General features: G+C 41.9%; 2 protein-coding genes across 3 annotated transcripts in view; both read left to right on the top strand.

The window, feature by feature from the left end:
• Positions 1 to 349: 349 nt before the first annotated feature.
• Positions 350 to 13,310, top strand: taf1b (TATA box binding protein (Tbp)-associated factor, RNA polymerase I, B). The gene is made up of 15 exons (XM_042094993.1): positions 350 to 470; positions 688 to 786; positions 882 to 972; positions 1,114 to 1,211; positions 1,380 to 1,472; positions 1,798 to 1,918; positions 2,993 to 3,173; positions 3,321 to 3,420; positions 6,569 to 6,716; positions 6,983 to 7,166; positions 8,809 to 8,861; positions 8,991 to 9,075; positions 9,237 to 9,307; positions 11,840 to 12,068; positions 12,874 to 13,310. The coding sequence occupies exons 1-15, from the start codon at positions 453 to 455 to the stop codon at positions 13,061 to 13,063; spliced, it is 1,761 nt and encodes a 586-aa protein (XP_041950927.1). The 5' UTR covers positions 350 to 452; the 3' UTR covers positions 13,064 to 13,310.
• An 89-nt stretch (positions 13,311 to 13,399) lies between these two features.
• Positions 13,400 to 20,473, top strand: part of LOC121711406 (grainyhead-like protein 1 homolog) — a 12,424-nt gene continuing 5,350 nt past the window's right edge. Inside the window, exons 1-11 of one of the 2 annotated variants that reach the window (XM_042094991.1) lie at positions 13,400 to 14,002; positions 15,193 to 15,388; positions 15,658 to 15,719; positions 15,875 to 16,190; positions 16,465 to 16,553; positions 16,968 to 17,124; positions 17,455 to 17,563; positions 17,772 to 17,866; positions 18,547 to 18,793; positions 19,587 to 19,708; positions 20,200 to 20,228. In XM_042094991.1, coding sequence (XP_041950925.1) covers positions 13,983 to 14,002; positions 15,193 to 15,388; positions 15,658 to 15,719; positions 15,875 to 16,190; positions 16,465 to 16,553; positions 16,968 to 17,124; positions 17,455 to 17,563; positions 17,772 to 17,866; positions 18,547 to 18,793; positions 19,587 to 19,708; positions 20,200 to 20,228 — 1,442 coding nt within the window. In that variant the 5' untranslated portion in view covers positions 13,400 to 13,982. Of the gene's footprint in view, positions 14,003 to 14,036; positions 15,095 to 15,192; positions 15,389 to 15,657; positions 15,720 to 15,874; positions 16,191 to 16,464; positions 16,554 to 16,967; positions 17,125 to 17,454; positions 17,564 to 17,771; positions 17,867 to 18,546; positions 18,794 to 19,586; positions 19,709 to 20,199; positions 20,229 to 20,473 lie in introns of those variants that run through there. The other variant, XM_042094992.1, reaches the window with a different exon arrangement.

The following is a 20,473-nucleotide window of genomic DNA, read 5'->3' as shown; positions in this document are numbered from 1 at the left end:
TGATACAGTATATTTAGCCTACCTTCCATGCATCAATTGCTTACAGAAAAACACCCCGGGCTTGCAAGTGATGGAGGTTGTTGGCTGAGATCTAGCCAACTTCTAACACTCTAACGGTCTAACACGCCCTCTGCTGGACGTACGCTACGCATTGCTGCAGGTGATGGGTATACGATTTTAAAATGTAGACAAGAAAATAGACGCATTTGACTTAATTCAAAATGTTAATAATCATGATGATTATTCGTCTCGATTATCACAAGCTGTCGCTGAGCATCCGAGGACCGACGTTTGACAATGATCCCAAAGTTCTAGGTTAATGTTTCACGTCGGATTCACATTATTGCAACACACCGGAAAAAAACACTGTTGACATCCCCACGTGAAAAGTGAAAACTGTTCACTTGAGGTATCGAGGCAGTAGTAAAGTTAGCCTTTATAATATTGGCAAAATGGACGACGAATTAACAGTAAGTCACAGAACAAAGCAATCATAATTTTTATCTTTACGAAATTATGCACTGAGCCACCCATAACCATGCTTAGTGTATGGGTTAACTTAGTTAGCCTAAGCTAGTAAGCCTTAGGTAGGTAGCCTACCATGAGAAACCATACCTGTAGTGGAATTTCACTTAATTATATATTCATCCATTCTATAACTTTAATGTAGCTCTTGATTTCCTTTAGGCGGGTTACAGCGTGCCATGTGAACGATGCTCCGCGGTGAACTGGGGTGTGTCTGATACTGGGCAGTTTTACTGCAAGTCCTGCCACAATATAATCGAGGTAAGTGTGGATTGACTTCACATCTTAAATTGTATGAAAAAATCAGGGCAAAAGCACCTAACAAATGCGTTAAATTGCATGTCTGTTTTCCGTAGAGAGTGCGAGACGTTGAAGAAACCGAGGTGTTATCCACCAGCAGTCGTGTTACTACCCTCTCGCGAAAGTCATTCAAAAAGAATGAAAAAGGTTTGTGTTCTTAAGTGGCTGGCCAGTGGCCACACCTGACGATACGCATGGTTTATATCACCTTTTGAAACCCTATGTTTACTAGCCCAGTGTGTCTGTTGAGCTTATCAAAGACTACCTTTTTTGCCTGTCTGCCTGCAGTGCTTGGGAAAGAATGGATGATCATTGAGGGTTTTCAGTTTGTCCTCATGCACCAAGCTGATGCTTTGCTGGCTTTAGGAGTCTGTCCACAGTTTAAGGTTTGTGTGCCAAAATAAGACACAAGTAAATTATACAAAACTGTCTGGTATACTGATGAAGTAAATTGCTACTATTATTGTCTTAGAATATAGAAAAGACATGAGTAATGAGCTGAATGGCATGTTTTTTGTTTGTTTGTTATTTTTATTCTTTTTTTTTTCTTCAAGAATGATGTTTTGTGCCATTTCTGGCGTAGATATCTTCAGAAAACCAAGCAAGCATATACAGAGAACCCAATTTCTCTAGGGAGAATATCTGCAGTAAGTAAATTTAGTTTTATGTATGAAAATAAGAGATGGTATTTGCATTGCCATTGGCACAGATTAAATGGTGTTGTTAAGAAGTGACCAACTAAAGTCTAAAGTCAACATGTACAGAATACATGGTTTTGTTTTAGCACAAAGAACAATCTTCAATTACTTTATGTCTTCAACTCTCATCACTGGCATTGTTGTTGACAGAAATATTCTAATCTCATTTTATGTGAATTATTTAGACAATAGTGTCCAAGAACAATCCCATAACAATACTGCACTGCATGACATGTTAGTAAAATTTGTGACCCAGTATTCCTTGTGCTTCCAGGAACCATGTCAGAATGTGGATTCAGACTCCGCTGTCGAGTCAGAGGCCCTGAGTGACGTCTCTCTGCACAGTGGGCCAAGTGTGAGCCAGGGGAGTGACCTGAGCTTGGGAGCGAGTGCTGGTACGACACAACACAACCAGGCTGTCCGGTTTTGGTCCTGGGGACTAGGACGCCAACACTTATTTACATTTACCTTTATTCATTTAGCAGACGCTTCTGTCCCAAGCGACTTATAAACGTCATTTATATATACTCAGTGTTAAGTGCCGTGCTCAAGGGCACAACGGTGGAAGGTAGGAGTTGAACCCACAACTTTACAGGCTACTGCATGGGGGCAGCCGTGGCCTACTGGTTAGCGCTTCGGACTTGTTACTGGAGTGTTGCCGGTTCGAACCCCGACCAGTAGGCACGGCTGAAGTGCCCTAGAGCAAGGCACCTAACCCCTCACTGCTCCCCGAGCGCCGCTGTTGTTGCAAGCAGCTCACTGCGCCGGGATTAGTGTGTGCTTCACCTCACTGTGTGTTCACTGCACTACGCTACCACCGCCCACAGTTATCCCCTGTGCATTCATTTAAAAAAAAAAAAAGATTTTTTACCTTTTTATTGTAACTTAACCAGTCACAACTGCATAAGTGGTGCAAATAAACATAGAGTGACTCACAGACTCCTTTACCCTTAAACAACGTAAGCAGGAATGTGTACCATGTGCCCAAGACACTAATTAGTGCCTCTGTGTGCATAGCTCTGGTCCTTTAACTTTACACTCTCTCCACCTGAAGTAACATATGAACAGTGAACGATTATGACAACTCTGACATGGTTATCCTTTTGTTGAATACAACTCCTATCTACATAATATACAATTTCAGTGTTTCACCATTATGTGAAACTGTTGAAAAGAAAATAACTCACCTGTTACTGCCTTCCATAGCCCCCAGTAGACATGTCAAGATTCCAGAAGTACCAACCTCCAGCTTGTACAGTTGCTTGTCCATATTCTTACATTTTACATTACATGTATTCATTGAGCAGACTTTATAGATTTTTATCTCTGATAAGGCCAGGGACAGATCTCCTCATCACTAACCCATTGAGCTATATCCTCTGTCTTTGTTGCTAGCATGCTCTTCTGAAAATCGGGGTTTATAAAAAAAGACTGGTGTGGTTTTCTGTCCTTTTTGTCATCCTGTGCAGGCCACTCTAGTGATGATGAGGCCTCGACATCATTATGGTGCGGCTCGGCGGATGCCACTGGCTACCTCAACCGTCGCAACCAGAGGAGCCACCACCTGATGAGCATGCCCAGGACGCTGGCACTGTGCCACCTGGCACTGCTGTGGGTGCGAGAGGCCGTAACGCTGGCCGACCTGCTGAGGTAAGCGTACAGAGAGGAGAGAAAATGTGTGTGTGTGTGTTTGTGTTTGTTTGTGTATGTGTGTCTGCTTATTTGTCACTGTTTATAGATGGGTATCAGATTCCTTGAATTGACTTTGTGTGTGTGTTTACTAATTTCTTAATGCAGATTTGTGTCTGAAAAACATATTCCATACCTTAATATCCATGAGGTATTTCCTGAAGAGATTAAGCTGTTTGGCAAAGATACTAGCATCTTCAGAGTGAAGGTAAGACATATCTGTTAGAACTGTTACTGTGTCTGTATCCGTTGTGCTCACAGGATTTGAAATAGCCTGTCTGAGACTTATGAAACATTTTTTTTTTTTTCTGTGACCATGATCTGCTTTTCTTTTGTGAAGCATTTTTTCCAAATTCCATTGTGAAAAATCACTCCAAACGCCTAGAAGCCCTCTATAAAACTGAGATGTTACCAGCCTTTCCCCACTGCCTTGCACCACCTTACAAATGATTCAGATGGACATTTAACACTCACAAAAGTAGCAAACCATAAATAGTATCATGTGCGCTTATGATTATTGCTGTAGGTACTTTATTTGTGATTATGTAATGTAAAATAGAAGACATTTCACATGGGTCCTCAGTTTCTCTGACATGTTTCAGTGAAGCAGCAACTCCACATATAATTTAGTAAACATAAAAAAAGATGGTGTTCCAGTTCCAGGTGTACCTCCTCTTCCTGTCTGTTCACCTGCCTATCAGCACGTCTGATCTCGTGCTGTCACTCAGACCCACTGACTCCAGTATGGAGGGCTGATCCCTCTGCAGCTCAGTATTCAAATTTCTGTTGTGGAAAATCCTGTTTTTTTATTATGCAAAGCTTTTCCTGCAGCTCTTCATGCAGACATTTGTCATTCCAATTCTTGGAAAGATCCACTGGAAAGCACAGATTGAATTGTAAACTCAAATAATTGTATGTTTGCAGTCTGTATGGTTCATTATGATCTAGTGCGCTAAGAGTCTGAATAAAGTCCTGCCTCTGTGTCCCACACACATGGCATGTGACAAGAATTGCGTCATCAACGCGGTCGTATGACGGATTTCCGTCAATTTGATTTTAGAAATGTCATATTTGAGATCGATGCAGATCCGGTGAGAAAAAAAAATAGGAGGGGGGTCTATCACCTTTTCTTTTCCTTTTTTTAAAACTACAAATATTAGGTCCGATGAATGAATGTGTGTGATGGTAAATGTTTAAAGACCTAATAGTGTTCTTGAGAACTTTCTGTGTCTCAATCAGAGACCGCTCAAGAAGATACGTCAGCCATGAGTTTCGCTTTGTTTATATTGTAGCTACATGCTTGTCTCATTGGCCTGGGGCGGTTGCTTAAAAAAAAAAAAAGAACACGTCTGGAGGACGGTCAAAGTTGGATTATAGTGACACCATCGAGACAGCTGATGAGGTTGCCCAATCCGTTTAACTTTTTTGGATATGATATTGTGAGCTCTATGTGCGAATTTGGAGGCTGTGTTCTTTCCGTGCATCAATGTAGACAATTTCTTACTATCGCAAACTCTTGTCAGGGGAGGTCATTCATTTTGGGTGTCACCTATGACTTGAACAGATAGCCTGCTGCCACCCGATGTAGCCTACTATTATTGTTACAGTTTTTGATCAATGCAACTAACAGTATGTGTAAAGCGACGCAATATAAAACGTAGCCTATGCCTATCCCGTCTGTTTTTCACAATTTGCGACGGAAGGTTTTGACTGAGCATGTTAACATAAAATAATAATATGAGTAAGGGGGTCAGTCGTGTTTGTGACGCACAGACCACCTTGTAGCCTATTTTGCTTAGGCCTCATTTTAACGACAGTAGGTTGTGAGCGTATGTTGACAAAAAATAACCATGCAATTAAAATAGTCAACTTAAAACTTTGCTATTATTAATGTATAGCACAAAACCATAACCAGTAGGCCTACCAGAACCTTGCATATTAGCGTCATGATTTGTGTGCGTCTATTTGGCAAGGCCACTAGCTGTCATGGATGCGTTGCTAGTCAAGTTTATTTATATAGCGCATTTCATACACAGAGGTAATTCAATGTGCTTTACATAAACACCAATGTGCTTTACATAAACAACAATAAAGGAAGGCACAGGTGTCAAAAGTTAAAAAATAAATGGAGATGGGCGGCTGTTGGAAACGGGGGAGAACTAACAAGCCATGGTGTAAAAAAATAAAGTGCCAGGGGTTTGCTTTTGCGCTGTTTGCTGCAAGAAAATTGTTTATGGATGCAATAGGAAAATGTTTTAGCACGCCAACAATCAGAAGACCGCCATAAGGTTAACGTTCTTGCACTTCAGGACATCTTCCCTACCTGGTGCAACTAGCCACCACGACAGAGGTAGACTACGTTTATCTATGGTTGACCGTGTTTGCGCTCAGAAAGTAGGCTACGCATGTTCTTTCATAGCGCAACACGATTGTCGTTATCAGATGCGCAGACCTCCTGCATGAGCACACACAGTATTGCTGCTCATTGGAAAACTTGAGTTGTCTGTAAAACTCAAAATTACCATGTTTTCATTAAATGCAGATGAGGCAACGCATGGAAATATGAACAATATCTAGACTGTTCTGATTCGTTACTTTGATGAGGAAATGTGAAGTCTTGCAAACTTGATTTTATAGATTTTACTTAGTGTTGAATTGCATATTAACAAGAAAAAAAATCTCCCCTTTAAACACTTTTGGCCTGAAGTAATTAAATAAGAGTGTGTTAAAGCCTTTCTACAATATTGCTGCAGTAGAAAAGAACAGCAATAGCTAATCAGCAATGGTCAGGGATGGTATTGAAATATTGTTTTGTTCAACAGGAAAACTCAATCTCAATCAAGAACACTCTCAATTCGCCTTATTCACATGGCGGCTAAAACGAGGCTACAGGGTACACAAACCATAGGATTGTTATGTTCTATGCATTCACCTGTAGGTGGCATTAATTACATAGTAACTTAGTACCCTGTAGCCTCGTTTTGGTGTTTATTTGGTGCTTTACTTTGCTGTTTGCATCTTTTTGTACATTAAAAACCAATAGGTCGCGATAGGGGTGCTATCTCTATAGGTAGATATGAACAATGTATGACTTATGACCTGAAAAAAGTTCAGTCAAACGATTTTTTTTCACTTTAATCCCTGGTAAATGTGCGCGGAGGAATATGCCACTTCCTTTAAGAAATAAGACTAATAAGAAGCAGTGTAGCATATCATCACTAGTGGAATGCCTGCCATGCCTGCCATTGGCCAAAATTCAAATGTTAATGCTAAGATGTATACAGATGCCCATTACTGTGTATGTGTGTGTTTGCGTGTGTGTGTGTTCCTGCTCTGCACCCTCGTCTCCTCTGTAGTCCATCCCGTCCTATCAGCGAGTGCAGGAGGAGGCGCAGGTCCTGGCCCGAGTGATGGAGCTCCCTGCCTTCCCCTCCATCAGTCCCCAGTGCCTGCTGCACCCTGGCCTCCTCAGCCTCCGCTACCTCACAGAGGCCAACCTCCCCGGTGGGTACCCAGGGGACCCTCTCTGCTGGATGTTTCTTGTATGTGCACTCTATTGAGTGTCCGACTGTCCGTGTGGCAAATGTTCTTTGTGTCTTGTTTTTCTGTGATTCTTATCCGTGTCCTATTTTTTTATTTTTTTATTTCTTGGTTGAGGTACTTTCTTTTTCTTTCATCTTTGTCCCCTTTGCTCTCGCTTTAGTTTGATCTTTTCTATCCATATTGGTCTCGTATTCTGTTCATCACTAGTTTGTCTATCTCCTGTGTAGATGAGTTGCACCACTGGGTGTGTGAGGTGATGCATCGATCGGGCCTAGCTAAGGTGGGGGCTTTAACATTTGACCACGCAAGCGCAGCTCAGAGGAAATCGCCCATCAGCTACGAACTCCTAGCCTGCGCCCTCATCATTGTCTCCATGAAGCTGCTCTTCAGGCTCAACGATAACAAGGAGTGGTAAGCAAGGCATATGGGCAGAGAGATTATTTTGACCGCCGCGCAGCGAACGGTCATATAGGTTTAGTCAGATTTTTTTTTTCTTTTTCGCATGTCCAAATTTCCGTCAAGGATTCCCGGGACACTGTAAGACTGGGGTGCACGAAACTTGGTGGACATGTAACCCCACTTGGATAGCATGGAACCTCCTTTTTTCGTTTTGATCTGTAGCCCCCCCGCTGGACTGGACCCCCCGAAAGGAGGGTAGGGCAGACACAGTTTTCTGTGAATATCTCGAGAACCGTAGGGTTTAGGAGGACCATTTTTTTTTGTATGTTGATCTCAAAAGCCATGTCAACCCATTCCATAACTCATTTCATGTATAGCGCCACCTAGTTAAACACAAAAAAGTAAAAATGAGGTGTTGTAATCACAGGTATCTGTGACCTAACATAGTCAAAACTGCACGAAATTGGAAGTGTAGGATCATTATGACACCCTCTGAATGCACGCCAAGTTTCGTGGAATTCCGTTCATGGGGGGCCACACAATAAATTAATTTATGTTACTATACACCAACTGGTCTGTAGGTGGCCGGAGACAGTTTTCTGTGAATATCTCGAGAACCGTAGGGCCTAGGAGGTCCACCTTTTTTTTTGTATGTTGGTCTTAAGGGGGCATGTCAACCCATCCCATTACCACTTATTTAATGTATAGCGCCACCTAGTTAAAAATTAAAAAGCAAAACATTAGGTGTTTTCATCACAATATCTCTGGCTGACATGGTCAAAACTGCACGAAATTGAAAGTGTAGGATCATTATGACACCTTCCGAATGCATGCCAAGTTTCGTGGACTTTCGTTCATGGGGGGCCTTACAATAAAATAATTTATGTGACCGTACACCAACAAGGATTCCCGGGACACTGAAAGACTACGTATGACACATACGAATCCTACGTATGACACATACGAATCCTACGTATGACACATACGAATCCTACGTATGACACATACTCACACAGTAGACATATATACGCATGCACACACATGCACACACACAGGCACATAAACATGCAAACACACAAGCATATGCACGCACACACACCCACACACACATAAACATGTACATGCACACAATTCAAGAATTTCTCAGAATTATGAACAGGCAAGATGGGGGTGGGGTTGTATAAAATGTATATTACATGTGAAATCTATGAACTAATCATGTTTTGGTACTTGTTGTCTAGCAGATACCAGTGAGAATTGAGTGTGCATAATGCAATTCAGTGAGACAGTTAGAATCATATATGCCTTTCAGCGTGACTTATTTTTGTGGAAAACATGTGCTGGACTGGGCGGCGGTCATATTTTGTACCGCTCTGCGGTACATCTAGTTTTTTGACCTCATTGTATGCAATTAGAAATAGAACAGGTTATAGTATGATCATGCAGACTGGCGAAGATGCACTGACAGCGTTTATAATTGGCTTCAATAACAGAAATAAAAAGTAAAGAAACATCAGTTTCTTGCCAGTTAAAATGCGCTTCCACATTCACATTAAGTGAAGATTATTTTTTGTTTGCTTTTTTTCTTTATTCTTGTAACAAGAGAGACCTTTTTTAGAAAATGAATTAAACATGAATTAAACTTTGTTTTCAGGAAATTGTCTGAAAAAGCTGATCATCATAATTTTGCTGACATTCCAGGTTCAGGTATTTGGAGAGTGGCAAAAGCTATTTCAGTCATTTTCAGTCACTAATACCTGATATATGTCAAAATTCTATCTCGATGCCAATGTGATGTTCTTAGACATTTTTTCTTCCCTCCCCTGGGGAGCGCAGGGCTCTTTAGCTTGGCGTGGTGGTACGAGACTGTGCTGAAAGCCTTCGAGAAAGCTAAAAAGAGAGAAGAGCAGCAAACGGCAAGGTAATAAGGGGGTAAAAAAACTCTAATTTCACAGTCCTCATAATCTCCTCATAATTTTTCCACTTGTCTGTAAAGGAATGATCGATCGGCTCAAACTGCTGATGTGATCTGTACCAGCTGAAGTCTGTTTTCTGTTTATTCTGTTTGTTTTGGTCATGTAGTCAGATGTGGAAGTCTTCCAAAGCCATGGTTTTCCGCAAGAAAGACAAAACTGTGAATCTGAAGAGAAGACGTAAGTGGCGTTTAGTCAAGAGCGATACTGTTAATCATCTCAATGACTTGGTGTATCTTCTCCTATTAAAGGTGCAGTCGGGGATTTTGCAAGAGGTTGCGTTTGTTTGTGTTTATATTTACATTCATTAGCAGATGCTTTTGTGCAAAAAAAAAACATACATTATATTTTAACCAGGTACCAAACAAAATACACCAGAGAGGTAGCTCACCCCTACCTTCAGCATTCCCAGAGAAACTCCAGGCAGGGTTTTGTTTTTGTTAGGGGGCAGGCTGCCCCCATTTTGTTTCTAGTTCTCGGAGCCTGGACTGCCTACAGTGACCAGTCATGAGAAGATGAATGCTGAATATGACAAATATGGCAAGCCATTTTAACATTTACCCGCTAGACTGGATATGTATTGCAGATATCTGTAATTCAGTTTTGCCTAGTCAAAACGAACATTTTAGATATCCGCAATTAAATTCTTCCCATCCATAATTGTCCACAAAGACATTCTTCCTAGTACAAATGACGCCACATTTGCCATTCATTTCTATGGGGTTTATCATTACGGATATCTACAATTCAGTTGCAGATATCTACTATGTGAATTACGGATATCTGCAATTGAATTCTGACTAGTCATAACTCCAGTTGAAGATATCTTTAATTCACCTCAATTGAAGATATCTACATGTTCCTTTTCAGATATCTTGAATTAAGTTTTGACTAGGCGAAATTACATTGTAGATATCTGTAAATGGAATTATGACTAGTCAAAATGACGTTGTAGATATCTCAAACTGGAGTTAGGGATAGTCATAATTTGATTGTAGATAATATATACAAGTTATAGATATCTTGAATGAAAAAATCAAAATGAGTTTTGATTAGAGATATCTGAAATTGGAGATATTTATAACTTTCATTCTGCCTAGTCAAAATGTAATTATAGATATCTTGAATTAGAGTTTTGACTAGGCGAAATGACGTTAGCGATATCTGTATTGCTATGCAAATTAGGCCCGCATCCCAAGGCGAGAGCAGAGCGTGTTGTTGTTCAAATCATCAAATTACATAGCACCTGTTAACTGTTAACTTTGTAATTAGCACTAATTAGCACAATGTCAGAGCAGCCAGAGGGCGAAGGAGTTTTTAATCATCATTTTAAGATACAGCCTATGCAATACAGGAAGATTTTTTCTATTACATTATAGCCATTATGAATGGAGTTTCCTGTAGCCTACTGTAGATGGTGCTGGTACATTTAGTAGCATAGGCCTACTAATTTATGTAGGCTACAAAACAGAGATCAAGCCAGTTGATAACGTGAGAGTCTAATAAACCACACGGTGTCCCTGAGTTTTAGTTATTTTAGATGTCAACAAGACATTACAGACATGACTGCTTCTTCTTCTTCCATTCATAGAAATAAGGAAATAAGCCCACTTCTTCTTCGACTATGTTGGGGAGGGGAAATTAGCCTACGGACAGAGAATGTCTAATAAGTAGACGGGCTCTGCTACGGATCTAAAGAGCAACATCTTGCACAATAATTTGCACTAGTCATAATGACGTTTGAGATATCTTCACCTTATATTCTGCCTAGTCAAAACTGAATTAAAGATATCTGCAATTGTCATTTAAGATGTATGACGAGTTGAATGTTGTTTTGAATGACTTGATGACAGATATCTGTAATTCAGTTTTGCCTAGTCAAAACTAAATTACAGATATCTCTATCTGACGTTTCGACTAGTCACAATTACGTTACAGATATCTTGAATGACAATTCCAACTATCCAAAATGTAATTGCGACTAGTCAGAAAGACGTTGTTGATATCTACAATGTTAATTCCGGATAGTCAAACTTAGCGGGTAAATGTTAAAATGGCTTGCCATAGACAAAAGATTGTATGGGCTTCAAATCGCATAAAATCCCTGACTGCGCCTTTAAGGCTAGTTTTCAATGAATGGGTTTATTCAGTAGCTTGGTCTATTCTAAGTGTATTACTGTATAGAGCAGCTAAGCCATAATTCCTTCTAGTATCTATGGAACCTGGGACTTAAATCTTTAGGGGCCGTTTATACGAGAACGATTGCGAAGGAAGACAGCAAAATATTTTATCATAAGTGCCTTTCATTTACACGGTGACCCCGCCATCGGGGCTTGAAGACGCAAAAATCTGAAGACTCCTTCCAGACTGTAGAGTTTTGAAGACGACCCGGGTTGCGTCTCCGTCTAAACGGCTAAACCAAAGATCCTTGATTACCTCTCTGGCTAAACTGTCAAATTAGAATGTCTGCGCGTGACGTACCGGGGTTCTATCACAGCACCAATATCCAATCGAATATCACATAATCTTGCGTCATATAAACAATGATTTCCCCCTGAGAATGCTCGTCTAAACGTGAATAAAAAAAATGAAGACAAGACGCCACTTCTGCGTCTTCTCTTTTCATCACCGTATAAACGTAGCCTTAGTCTGTCATTGCAATTACTGCAAGCTGGATAACCTCTCCTCTTCTCTTCCCTACTACACTTCCAGGGGTGGTAGAACATCTGCAGAAGAGCTTCCAGAGGCTTTCAGGACCCTCCCCAGATACGCTACACTCCAAACCCTCCAGTTTCATCTTTCGTTGGGGGGAAGGGGAGGACTCTGATGGCCCGAGCTTCCATCAGACCAAACTGCACCATGTCATGAAGAAGGAGAGGGAAGCCCATACCACTGCCAATGAGAAATACTGGCATCCATTTCTGGCAAGCCGTGGTAAAAAGTAAGACCACAGTGTTGCACTGTGAGCATATTCTATAGAGTTTTATAATGTTTTCATATTGTCATGTCATTGTGTGTCAACCTGATTCTTTGGCAAAAGAATAAATTAGAATTAAGGGGGTGAGTTTGGTCTGTACAGGTGCTATTCTCACTTCACCCCAAATCAGGGTTGCAAATAATCCACTTACTCAAGACTTTATAAAACATATTTTATAAACATATATATTCAATATATTATATATAAACATATATTACATTATATTAAATATATTATATAATTTATAAACATATTAATAAAAACATATTCCACCGGGGCATCCATAAACATTATAAAAACTATGAAAGGTATCCTGACCTGAAACCATTTCAGAAAGTTGATTTTTTTCAACCCTTGACAACCCTTTTACCCCATACCAGTATTAAACTCTAATGGTACCATATGGGAATGAGACCTTAAAACATTTACGTGTGCATTTATTTATTTCGTTTATTTTGCTTTTACCCAAAGCAACTTACAGAAAGATAACACAATTCAAACTACAGCACATAAGAGACCTTAGCTAGGAATTGCTACTGCATCAGTCAATACTATTACTAGAGGGGAAGAGTGCAGACATTGTAAGTATTAATCAAAGTTTGGTAGGAAGTAAAAATGGTAGAAGGAGGAGGTAGGAGACGGAAGTGCATGGTTAGTGCATGTTAGGTTGTTTGCTAGAAGTGTTAGGAGGAGGTAACTGTTTACGTCTGAACAGCAATTGTCTTCACTCTGTTCTGTGCCTCATCCTCATGCACTACATCTCTCCCAGGCCATGCAAGAGCCATTATGCTGAGGTGGAGCCCACACTGCCCAGGATGTACGTATGGCTGCTGGAGCTGTTCTCCTTCCTGCTGCGGGTGACGCCGGCCTGCATGCACCAGGAGGTCCTCAGGGTGGAGCAACAGTTTATGAAGTGCCGGCGGTTTAAGCGAAAAAAGAAAACTACGGTGGAGAAATAAATGTGACAAAAGACAATGGAAAGAAGAAAAAGGTGCCAATGTGCACTTGTGCAGGGACTGGACACCTTTTTTGTGTCAACTTCTGTCAACTTCATAGGCTGTTTTTCAAGATTTTGGGTGATGTTCATCTGTTGACATGGTCAATCGGGCTTGAAATGTATGTACAAGTAGACAATGTATGTGAATACTAATGTAGCCTACCTCCACCATATGTTCACTTTATTATAAATAAACAACAGTATTCATATGAGATGGCTGTTAATGTCACATCGAAATACTCTTTTGTAATTTTCGCCTAAATGTCCCTCCTGGTGCCTCTCCTCTTTAATTGGTTTTAGGTTGCTCGAAGCTGAAACTGGTGTTAACGCCCTTTCACAACAGTACCGGCGGTAGCCAGTGGCTGCAATAAACCATGTTTGTTCCTACGATTTGCTCTCGGACCTTACAAATCTGCCCATCTTAGTTGGCTGACGGTTTTATCGTATTGATTAGAGAATGTACATACTATTAAATAATACAAAAATAACGAGAGAAAAAAAATGCAATTTGGCCTGAAGCCCCTCCACTCTGTCTGCGTGTATGTGTGTAGAGAGCAGAGATAACGATGCTGAGTCTTAAGATTCTTCCCCACCCCCATCACCTTGGCGCGATTTCGACTACCAGACAGCGCTCTCGATTTGCATGGAAATTACTCCGAAACCCCGCCCACATATATCTAGCCATGACTTGAATCACAGGTAAAGGTAACCTCCACTCAAAAGTTGTTGAAGGTTAAAAAGCCACCTCAACCCGTTTTGGAGGAACAGTATTTACTGTAGCGCCTGCCCGCATCCAAAATTTGATTCACGTTTGGTGTTCTCTATTTGTGAGGACTGGTTGGATTTACAGCGCGAACGAGAAAGTCCGGTTCCGACAGAAGATGACACAGGAGCATGGCAAGTAAGTTTAGTTTAGGTCACTGACGTGTGACAAGCCTCACGTGATGATATGTGCCTTATGATAGACTTTATAGGATTTTATGTAGGTGACCCAATGGATTTTGACTAGCCTATGTTGATGCAAGTGCAAAATGTAGGCCTATATAACTAAAGTGGTGATACAATGGTTGTAGTTATAAATCCGATATGCTATTCTTTTGGCATAGAAGCGTTTTAATTGTTTACAAAACAGATATAGGATATAGATTTTGTAGGCATATATAGCCTACAAAATATACAGTATAGCCGCATTTGGTCAATAAGGGTAAAAACAGGCTAATTAACTTAGACAACTGTCACCACACTGTTTAAATAAAGTTTTGCCTTAAATATCAATCGATGATCTTTAGAGGTAAGAGTTGCTTAAAAGTTAAAATATTTCATGGGAGGCAAACAGCCTGCTTTGTCTTAGAAGAAATAATGTATCTACAGTCAAAGGAGAAAATCAACCGGGAAACCATTACTTATCCTCAGACAGACAGTTTCTAGAATAAAACAGTTGGCCTAGCTCATCTTGAGTCATCCTCCAGACCTGTAACTCCGGTTGAGCAGGACCTGCATCCTGCCAAGTGACAAGACACTCAGCTCTACATAGTATAGGCCTACATCACGTTGTAGTAAAACTTCCCCGTAGTTCAGCAGTTAGGTCTTCACTAAAGAGCGTTGATGCCAAAATGCTCACAATAGGCAAATAACTTATTGACATCTTTTATTGCAGTTCTTTAGAGTGTCTTTTTGAAGACAAATATGCATCTGTTGTGTAAATAGCTGTGTGTTTAGATGCAGGCATTGGCCTGGGGGTCAGGCTGGTGTTTAACGTGTAAGCAAGGTGCGTAGGGGCTTGTGTCCCACACAGCACCCTTCCGCATCCCAGAAGCAGCAGCACAAGAAGGGCAACAGGAAGAGTATGGGAACATGTTAATGAAATGCCTGTGAATGGCTGAAATGGTGAAATGGCTTTCTGAATTACTTCAGGAAAAACCTTCTGCTATAACTACATTCAGTTTCATGAACACACAGTTCGGCACTGTAGACTGAATGTTATTCTCTTGCTGTAAGTTGCTTTGGATAAAAGCTTCAGCCAAGTGAATCAATCAATGTCAGTATTGTTTTCTATGGCCCACCCACACTCTGCATGTGCCCTGTCCACAGAGAGAGGACAGTGCTGGTGCTCCACGGAGAGTCCCCGGCCTGCGTTGCCCAGCGTCAGCCGGTGTTGGTGGACGAGGACGAGGCCTGGAGGTCCTTCCTGGAGAATCCCTTAACTGCCGCGTCCAAAGCCATGATGAGCATCAATGGGGATGAAGACAGTGCAGCTGCCCTCAGCCTTCTCTACGACTACTACAAGGTAAGTGCAGATCTGTGGTGCTACGGTAGTGGTTGCTTTCTGATAGGCTTGGATGTTGTGTAAGTCAGATAATGGGGAGAGATCAAAGGCCTTGCTTACAAAGATGTAAAAATAAACACACACAAACACCATTTAGTCGTCATTGAAATAGACATACTCTTGTGTAGCTTTACACACATCTGATCAGTGCATTCCTTGTTTAGATTGTTCAGATTAAAACTGAGAACTAAGGTTTCAATCAATCATGCCATCACATATCTGTTCCCCAGGTGCCAAAGGATAAGATCTCCAAAGCTGTCAAAATTGAAGCAGATGGCGCTAGCAATCTAATGTAAGGCCTGTTTCAGTTACTCTGCCTGATTTATCGCCCTTTCCGACATGAAGTAGTCTTCTTCAGTCACAGAAACACTTGTTAACTGGTTGACAGGTTAAAAGTAAATGTGAGATGAAACTGCCCATTTGAATGTGCCACTCTTCCTCCTCCAGAGATCTGGTATCATTTCAAAAGCCCACCCAGTCCATGGCCACCCTCAGGACTGTGGCCCTCGGCGGCCTCCCCCACCTCAGCCCTCTCAGCTGGGAGAAAGGCTCGGCCTTCCACCCCTTCGACTCCCCACATGGGATCCCGTCCACGTACCTGCTGAGCCAAGAGGGGGCGTCCCAGTCTCTGCCTGTGGGGGACCCTGCTGCCCAGGGCTCCCAGTCAGAGGCCGTGGCGTTCAGCCCCAGCTACAGCCCCCTTGGCCTCCGAGCGCAGGCCCAGACGCCAGACTCCACATACACAGAGGGACTCGCAGGGGAGGTATGGAACTTCATCATGTCCCCCATTCTCCCATTTATGACCATATTGTTTATTTCCCCTACACTACTAAGATTTGTGTTTAGAGTTTAGAGACAAACTCATCCCTGTCTTCACTTTGTTTTATGGTGAAGTTCTCTTATTTTATATATATTTATGGTGAAGTTTCTTAATGCCCTGTAGGCTTTTGATTTCTGTCTCACTAGTGAAACTGCCCCCTCACTGTGTTTACATAATGAAACTCTCTTTGTTTTGATCTCTTTGACATGCATCTCAGAGCCAGGCTGCCTATCATTCTGAGGATCTGCACCCACACATCTCCTCCGTCTCTCCTGGGGGCTACTCTCACGTCAGCATGCTGGACAGGTAAAGGCCGCCAAGACCGACACCCAGTGCAGTTTCTCACCCTGCGTTCAAAACTCCCACCCATTCACTACTGAGTGCACCATAAAGTGAATATATGGAGGTTATCCCTATAAAATGAATATTACTGGTGGTTTATCCCCTAAAAAGTGAATATATGGTGGTTATCCCCTATAATATAGTTCGGAAAATTGACTCATTCTCTATATTGTGCACTATATAGGGCTATAAATGGACTCATTCTCTATATTGTGCACTATATAGGGCTATAAATTGACTCGTTATCTATATTGTGCACTATATAGGGCCTATAGTGCACGTCTGACTCTGGCCTGCAAACGATGTGCGCCACCATCACTCCATAGAAGCAGGCGAGGTGTTAAAACTGTGAACCCTGAAACATTTCCTCTTTCCCAGTCACCAGTTCGAGTACACACTGGAGGCCCCTCGCTCCACGTCACAGAAGACCAGCAGCGGTGTGATGAGCTACATCAACAAGGGCCACTTCTACCCCATCAGCCTCCGCTGTCAGAGCAAGGGCAAGAGCGGGCCCCAGCCCAACACCATTGTGCGGGTGAGTAGTGCACTTAACCACCCACTTATACCACCTCATTCAGTTAGAGAAGTCTAGCCATTTGAGCAGGGATGGATTACAATGCTTAAAATGAGATATGACAGCTCCTATGGCATATAGATCATATAAGAATCTTATGTCATTTCACCCAGCTGGCCAACTGTGTGAATATGCTCATCAACTAGCCATTGACTCATTTAAATGATCTGAGGGCTGCCTGCACTAGGATTTTTAAGAAATAGTCCTTTAATTGCAACACAGTAGATGAACTGTGATCTAAGTATGTGTGTGTGTGTGTGTGTGTGTGTGTGTGTGTGTGTTCTGTCTCAGAGTGTTGTGATGGTGGTGTTCCATGACAAGTGTGTGGAGGACCAGCTTAGGTCGTGGAAGTTCTGGCACAGCAGACAGCCCTCAGCGAAACAGCACTGCATTGACATCGGTGAGGAAACCACAATTCCAAGATTATCACTTAATTTGAACCCATGCGATTAGATTATAGATCACTACGAATACTGCTTCACTTCATCTATCTGGTGTGACAAAAACCATAATCTGAATGCTCATACTAGATCTCGCACGGCTTGGTTTAGTCTTTCTTGGCTCTTCTCTGTTTTGACTAACCCTCTCTGCTCTCTCTATGCCCCTAGCTGACTACAAGGAGAGTGTCAGCACTGTGGCCAATATTGAAGAGATTTCCTTCAATGCTATTTCCTTTACGTGGAACACCAAGGATGAGCCAAGAGTGAGTTTGTGATCAGAGAGAAACTGAGCAATTGTGTTCACCATAGTTAAGAGCAATAAAGGAAGATAGCAGGGGTCAGGACAGCAGCTGTAATTAAGACATTAAATGACCTATTTCTGTTATGTTTGATTTTCTAATATGCTATCAAAGTATTAGAGCTGTTACTGCTTGCTGCAGTAACCAAAATACAAATACAATGACCAAAAGAGGGAGACATATACTTAGACATAGTATAACAGTCATACTTATCTGGTTAAAGAATCTTCTCCAGCTTTATTATCTGTTCAATACTGTCAGCATTTCTAATCATATATTGTTCAGAGTGTGCCCAACATACATTTTCAGAGGGATGATGTGCATTCATTGCCCAACATACATTTTCAGAGGGATGATGTGCAGAAATGTAGTTACACAGAATGACCAGTTGAGGGAGACTCACTTCAGAAGTTTAACTACTTTCAATAGTTGTTAGTGTGTGGTAGAGTGGGGCCATTTCAGAGAATTGTACCTGTTGAACAGTGGGAATGCAGAACCTGAAGATTAAATAACTCAATGTGTACAGGCGGTTTGATATATTCATTTGAACTATTTGGAAAATAGAAATCCTTGACATTTGTTTTCTTCAATTGCCATCTCATTTTTGTCCCTTTTCTCTTCCTGTCTGTTTTGTTCTTTAACAGATCTATGTGTCCGTTAACTGCCTGAGCACAGACTTCTCCCCCCAGAAGGGAGTGAAGGGCCTCCCCCTCAACCTGCAGATTGATACCTACAGCTGCAGTAACCACGGCGACCAGCTCCCGCTGCACCGTGCCTACTGCCAGATTAAGGTGTTCTGCGACAAGGGGGCTGAGCGCAAGATCCGCGACGAGGAACGCAAGGTGCTGCGCCGCAAGGGCCGAGGCCAGGACAGCGCCAGCACAAAGACAGGTAGCTGTTTTACCCCATGACAACGCACAGTTACACTTTCATACATGTATAGGTAGCTGTTTTACCCCATGACAACGCACAGTTACACTTTCATACATGTATAGGTAGCTGTTTTACCCCAAGACAACGCACAGTTACACATGTAGACACACAGGCATCCATACAGATATACAAGTATCGTAGTATATAGTATAGTTGCTGTTAGGGCAGGAGAGTACTAGCACAAAGACAGGTAGCTGTTTTACCCAAAGACAACACATCTATGCATGTGGACACATACACACATACTTAATCATGGCATATACATGTGATGTACAGGTAGCTGTTTTACTGAAGAAAATACACAAATACACATTCATTCACACATCCATCCATCATACACACATCCATCCATCCATCCGTCCATCCATCCATCCAAAGTCAATCGCAGCATATAACTAATGTACATTAAATATAGGCATTTTGGAACACAAACATTAAATGCATATACTTAGAGACAAATTGTTGTGTGGTCTAAATATCAGGCAGTAAGCAGGGTACACAAACTTATTTGTGTTTACACACACACTATTGCAGACATACTCAAACTCAGCTGCAGGTCAGTGGTCAGTGAAAACATCTGAAGAGCTTTGCAGCTGCGTTCCTGGTCTCTGACACTAATTGCCTCCTTCTCTCGTGTTGTCATCCAAAACAAACAACTACTCAGACACTGAGACGCGTTTAAACGTCTCGCAGTCCTGCTTTTCTAGCCAACGGCCGTTCTGTTTGATAACCCCCGTGCTTTGTTTTGTAGGTGGCAAAGGCACCTTGCAACTGAACCCTCTTGACATCACAGTGTTCAAACCCATGAGTGACATGGTGACGATGCCAGTGCTGTTCATCCCGGAGGCGCACTTTGCTGCCCATCAGCAACATGTGAGTTTTGTTTTTCAGATCTTGCGCAAGCACCTCAACGCGCTCCTGATCAGTGGCAGAAATGTGAAATGCGAGTGCCAAGCCAGTCCGTGTCAACACGATTGTCGGCAGGGTTTGCCAAGTTGCAGGCTGGTCCTGGTGTGAGATAGTTAGCCAGCGAGATGCACTGGTGTGGGGAAAACGCTGATTGACACTGCTTGCAAACAAAAAGCCCTACAACCAAACACAGAAGAAGTAGTAGCAAACCTGCTGATATTCCTCATGATAACAACTGTAGACATATCTGTGGTGATTGAAATCAACATGAGTGTAGGATTGTAACCAGCGTATGGTTGAAAGCATTAAGGCAGCAGCTGCTTTGTGTAAATGCATTCACACTGGAGGAACAACAGACTCCTGGTAAGGGCTTCAGGTAAGCAAGGTGCCAAACCATGACGTTGTGTTCTCCCTCAGGGTCTAAACACTTCATTCTCTTTGTGTCGTTACAACAGGGAACTCCCGTGGAGGAGGGAGACGAAAGGTATGTTTGTTTTTTTCATTCTTTTGTTCTGTCTCTCATATCTGCCTTTCTCACTCTTCCCTCTCCAGCTCTCGTTCGCTTGGTGCAATTTACTTATTGAAATTGGAAATGATTACACAGCTCCTCATACAAGGGAGATTTCCTCTAACTTATAATACATCACACCGTTTCTGCTGCACGGCACATTGATGATAATTTCTTTCCAGGCAAATGATTGACTGTGGGCTTTGTGCTGCCAATAATTC

This window comes from Alosa sapidissima, chromosome 6 (assembly GCF_018492685.1).
Source record: "Alosa sapidissima isolate fAloSap1 chromosome 6, fAloSap1.pri, whole genome shotgun sequence".
In the NCBI taxonomy this organism is placed as follows: domain Eukaryota; kingdom Metazoa; phylum Chordata; class Actinopteri; order Clupeiformes; family Clupeidae; genus Alosa; species Alosa sapidissima.
Note: the sequence above shows the minus strand (reverse complement) of the source record. Positions and strands in the feature narration are given on the sequence as shown.

Excerpts from the sequence above, each read along its gene's own strand:
- taf1b (XM_042094993.1), top strand. Across the intron at positions 1,919-2,992 it reads GAGCTTGGGAGCGAGTGCTG|GCCACTCTAGTGATGATGAG; the intron begins GTACGACACAAC and ends CATCCTGTGCAG. Across the intron at positions 9,308-11,839 it reads TGTGAATCTGAAGAGAAGAC|GGGTGGTAGAACATCTGCAG; the intron begins GTAAGTGGCGTT and ends CTACACTTCCAG.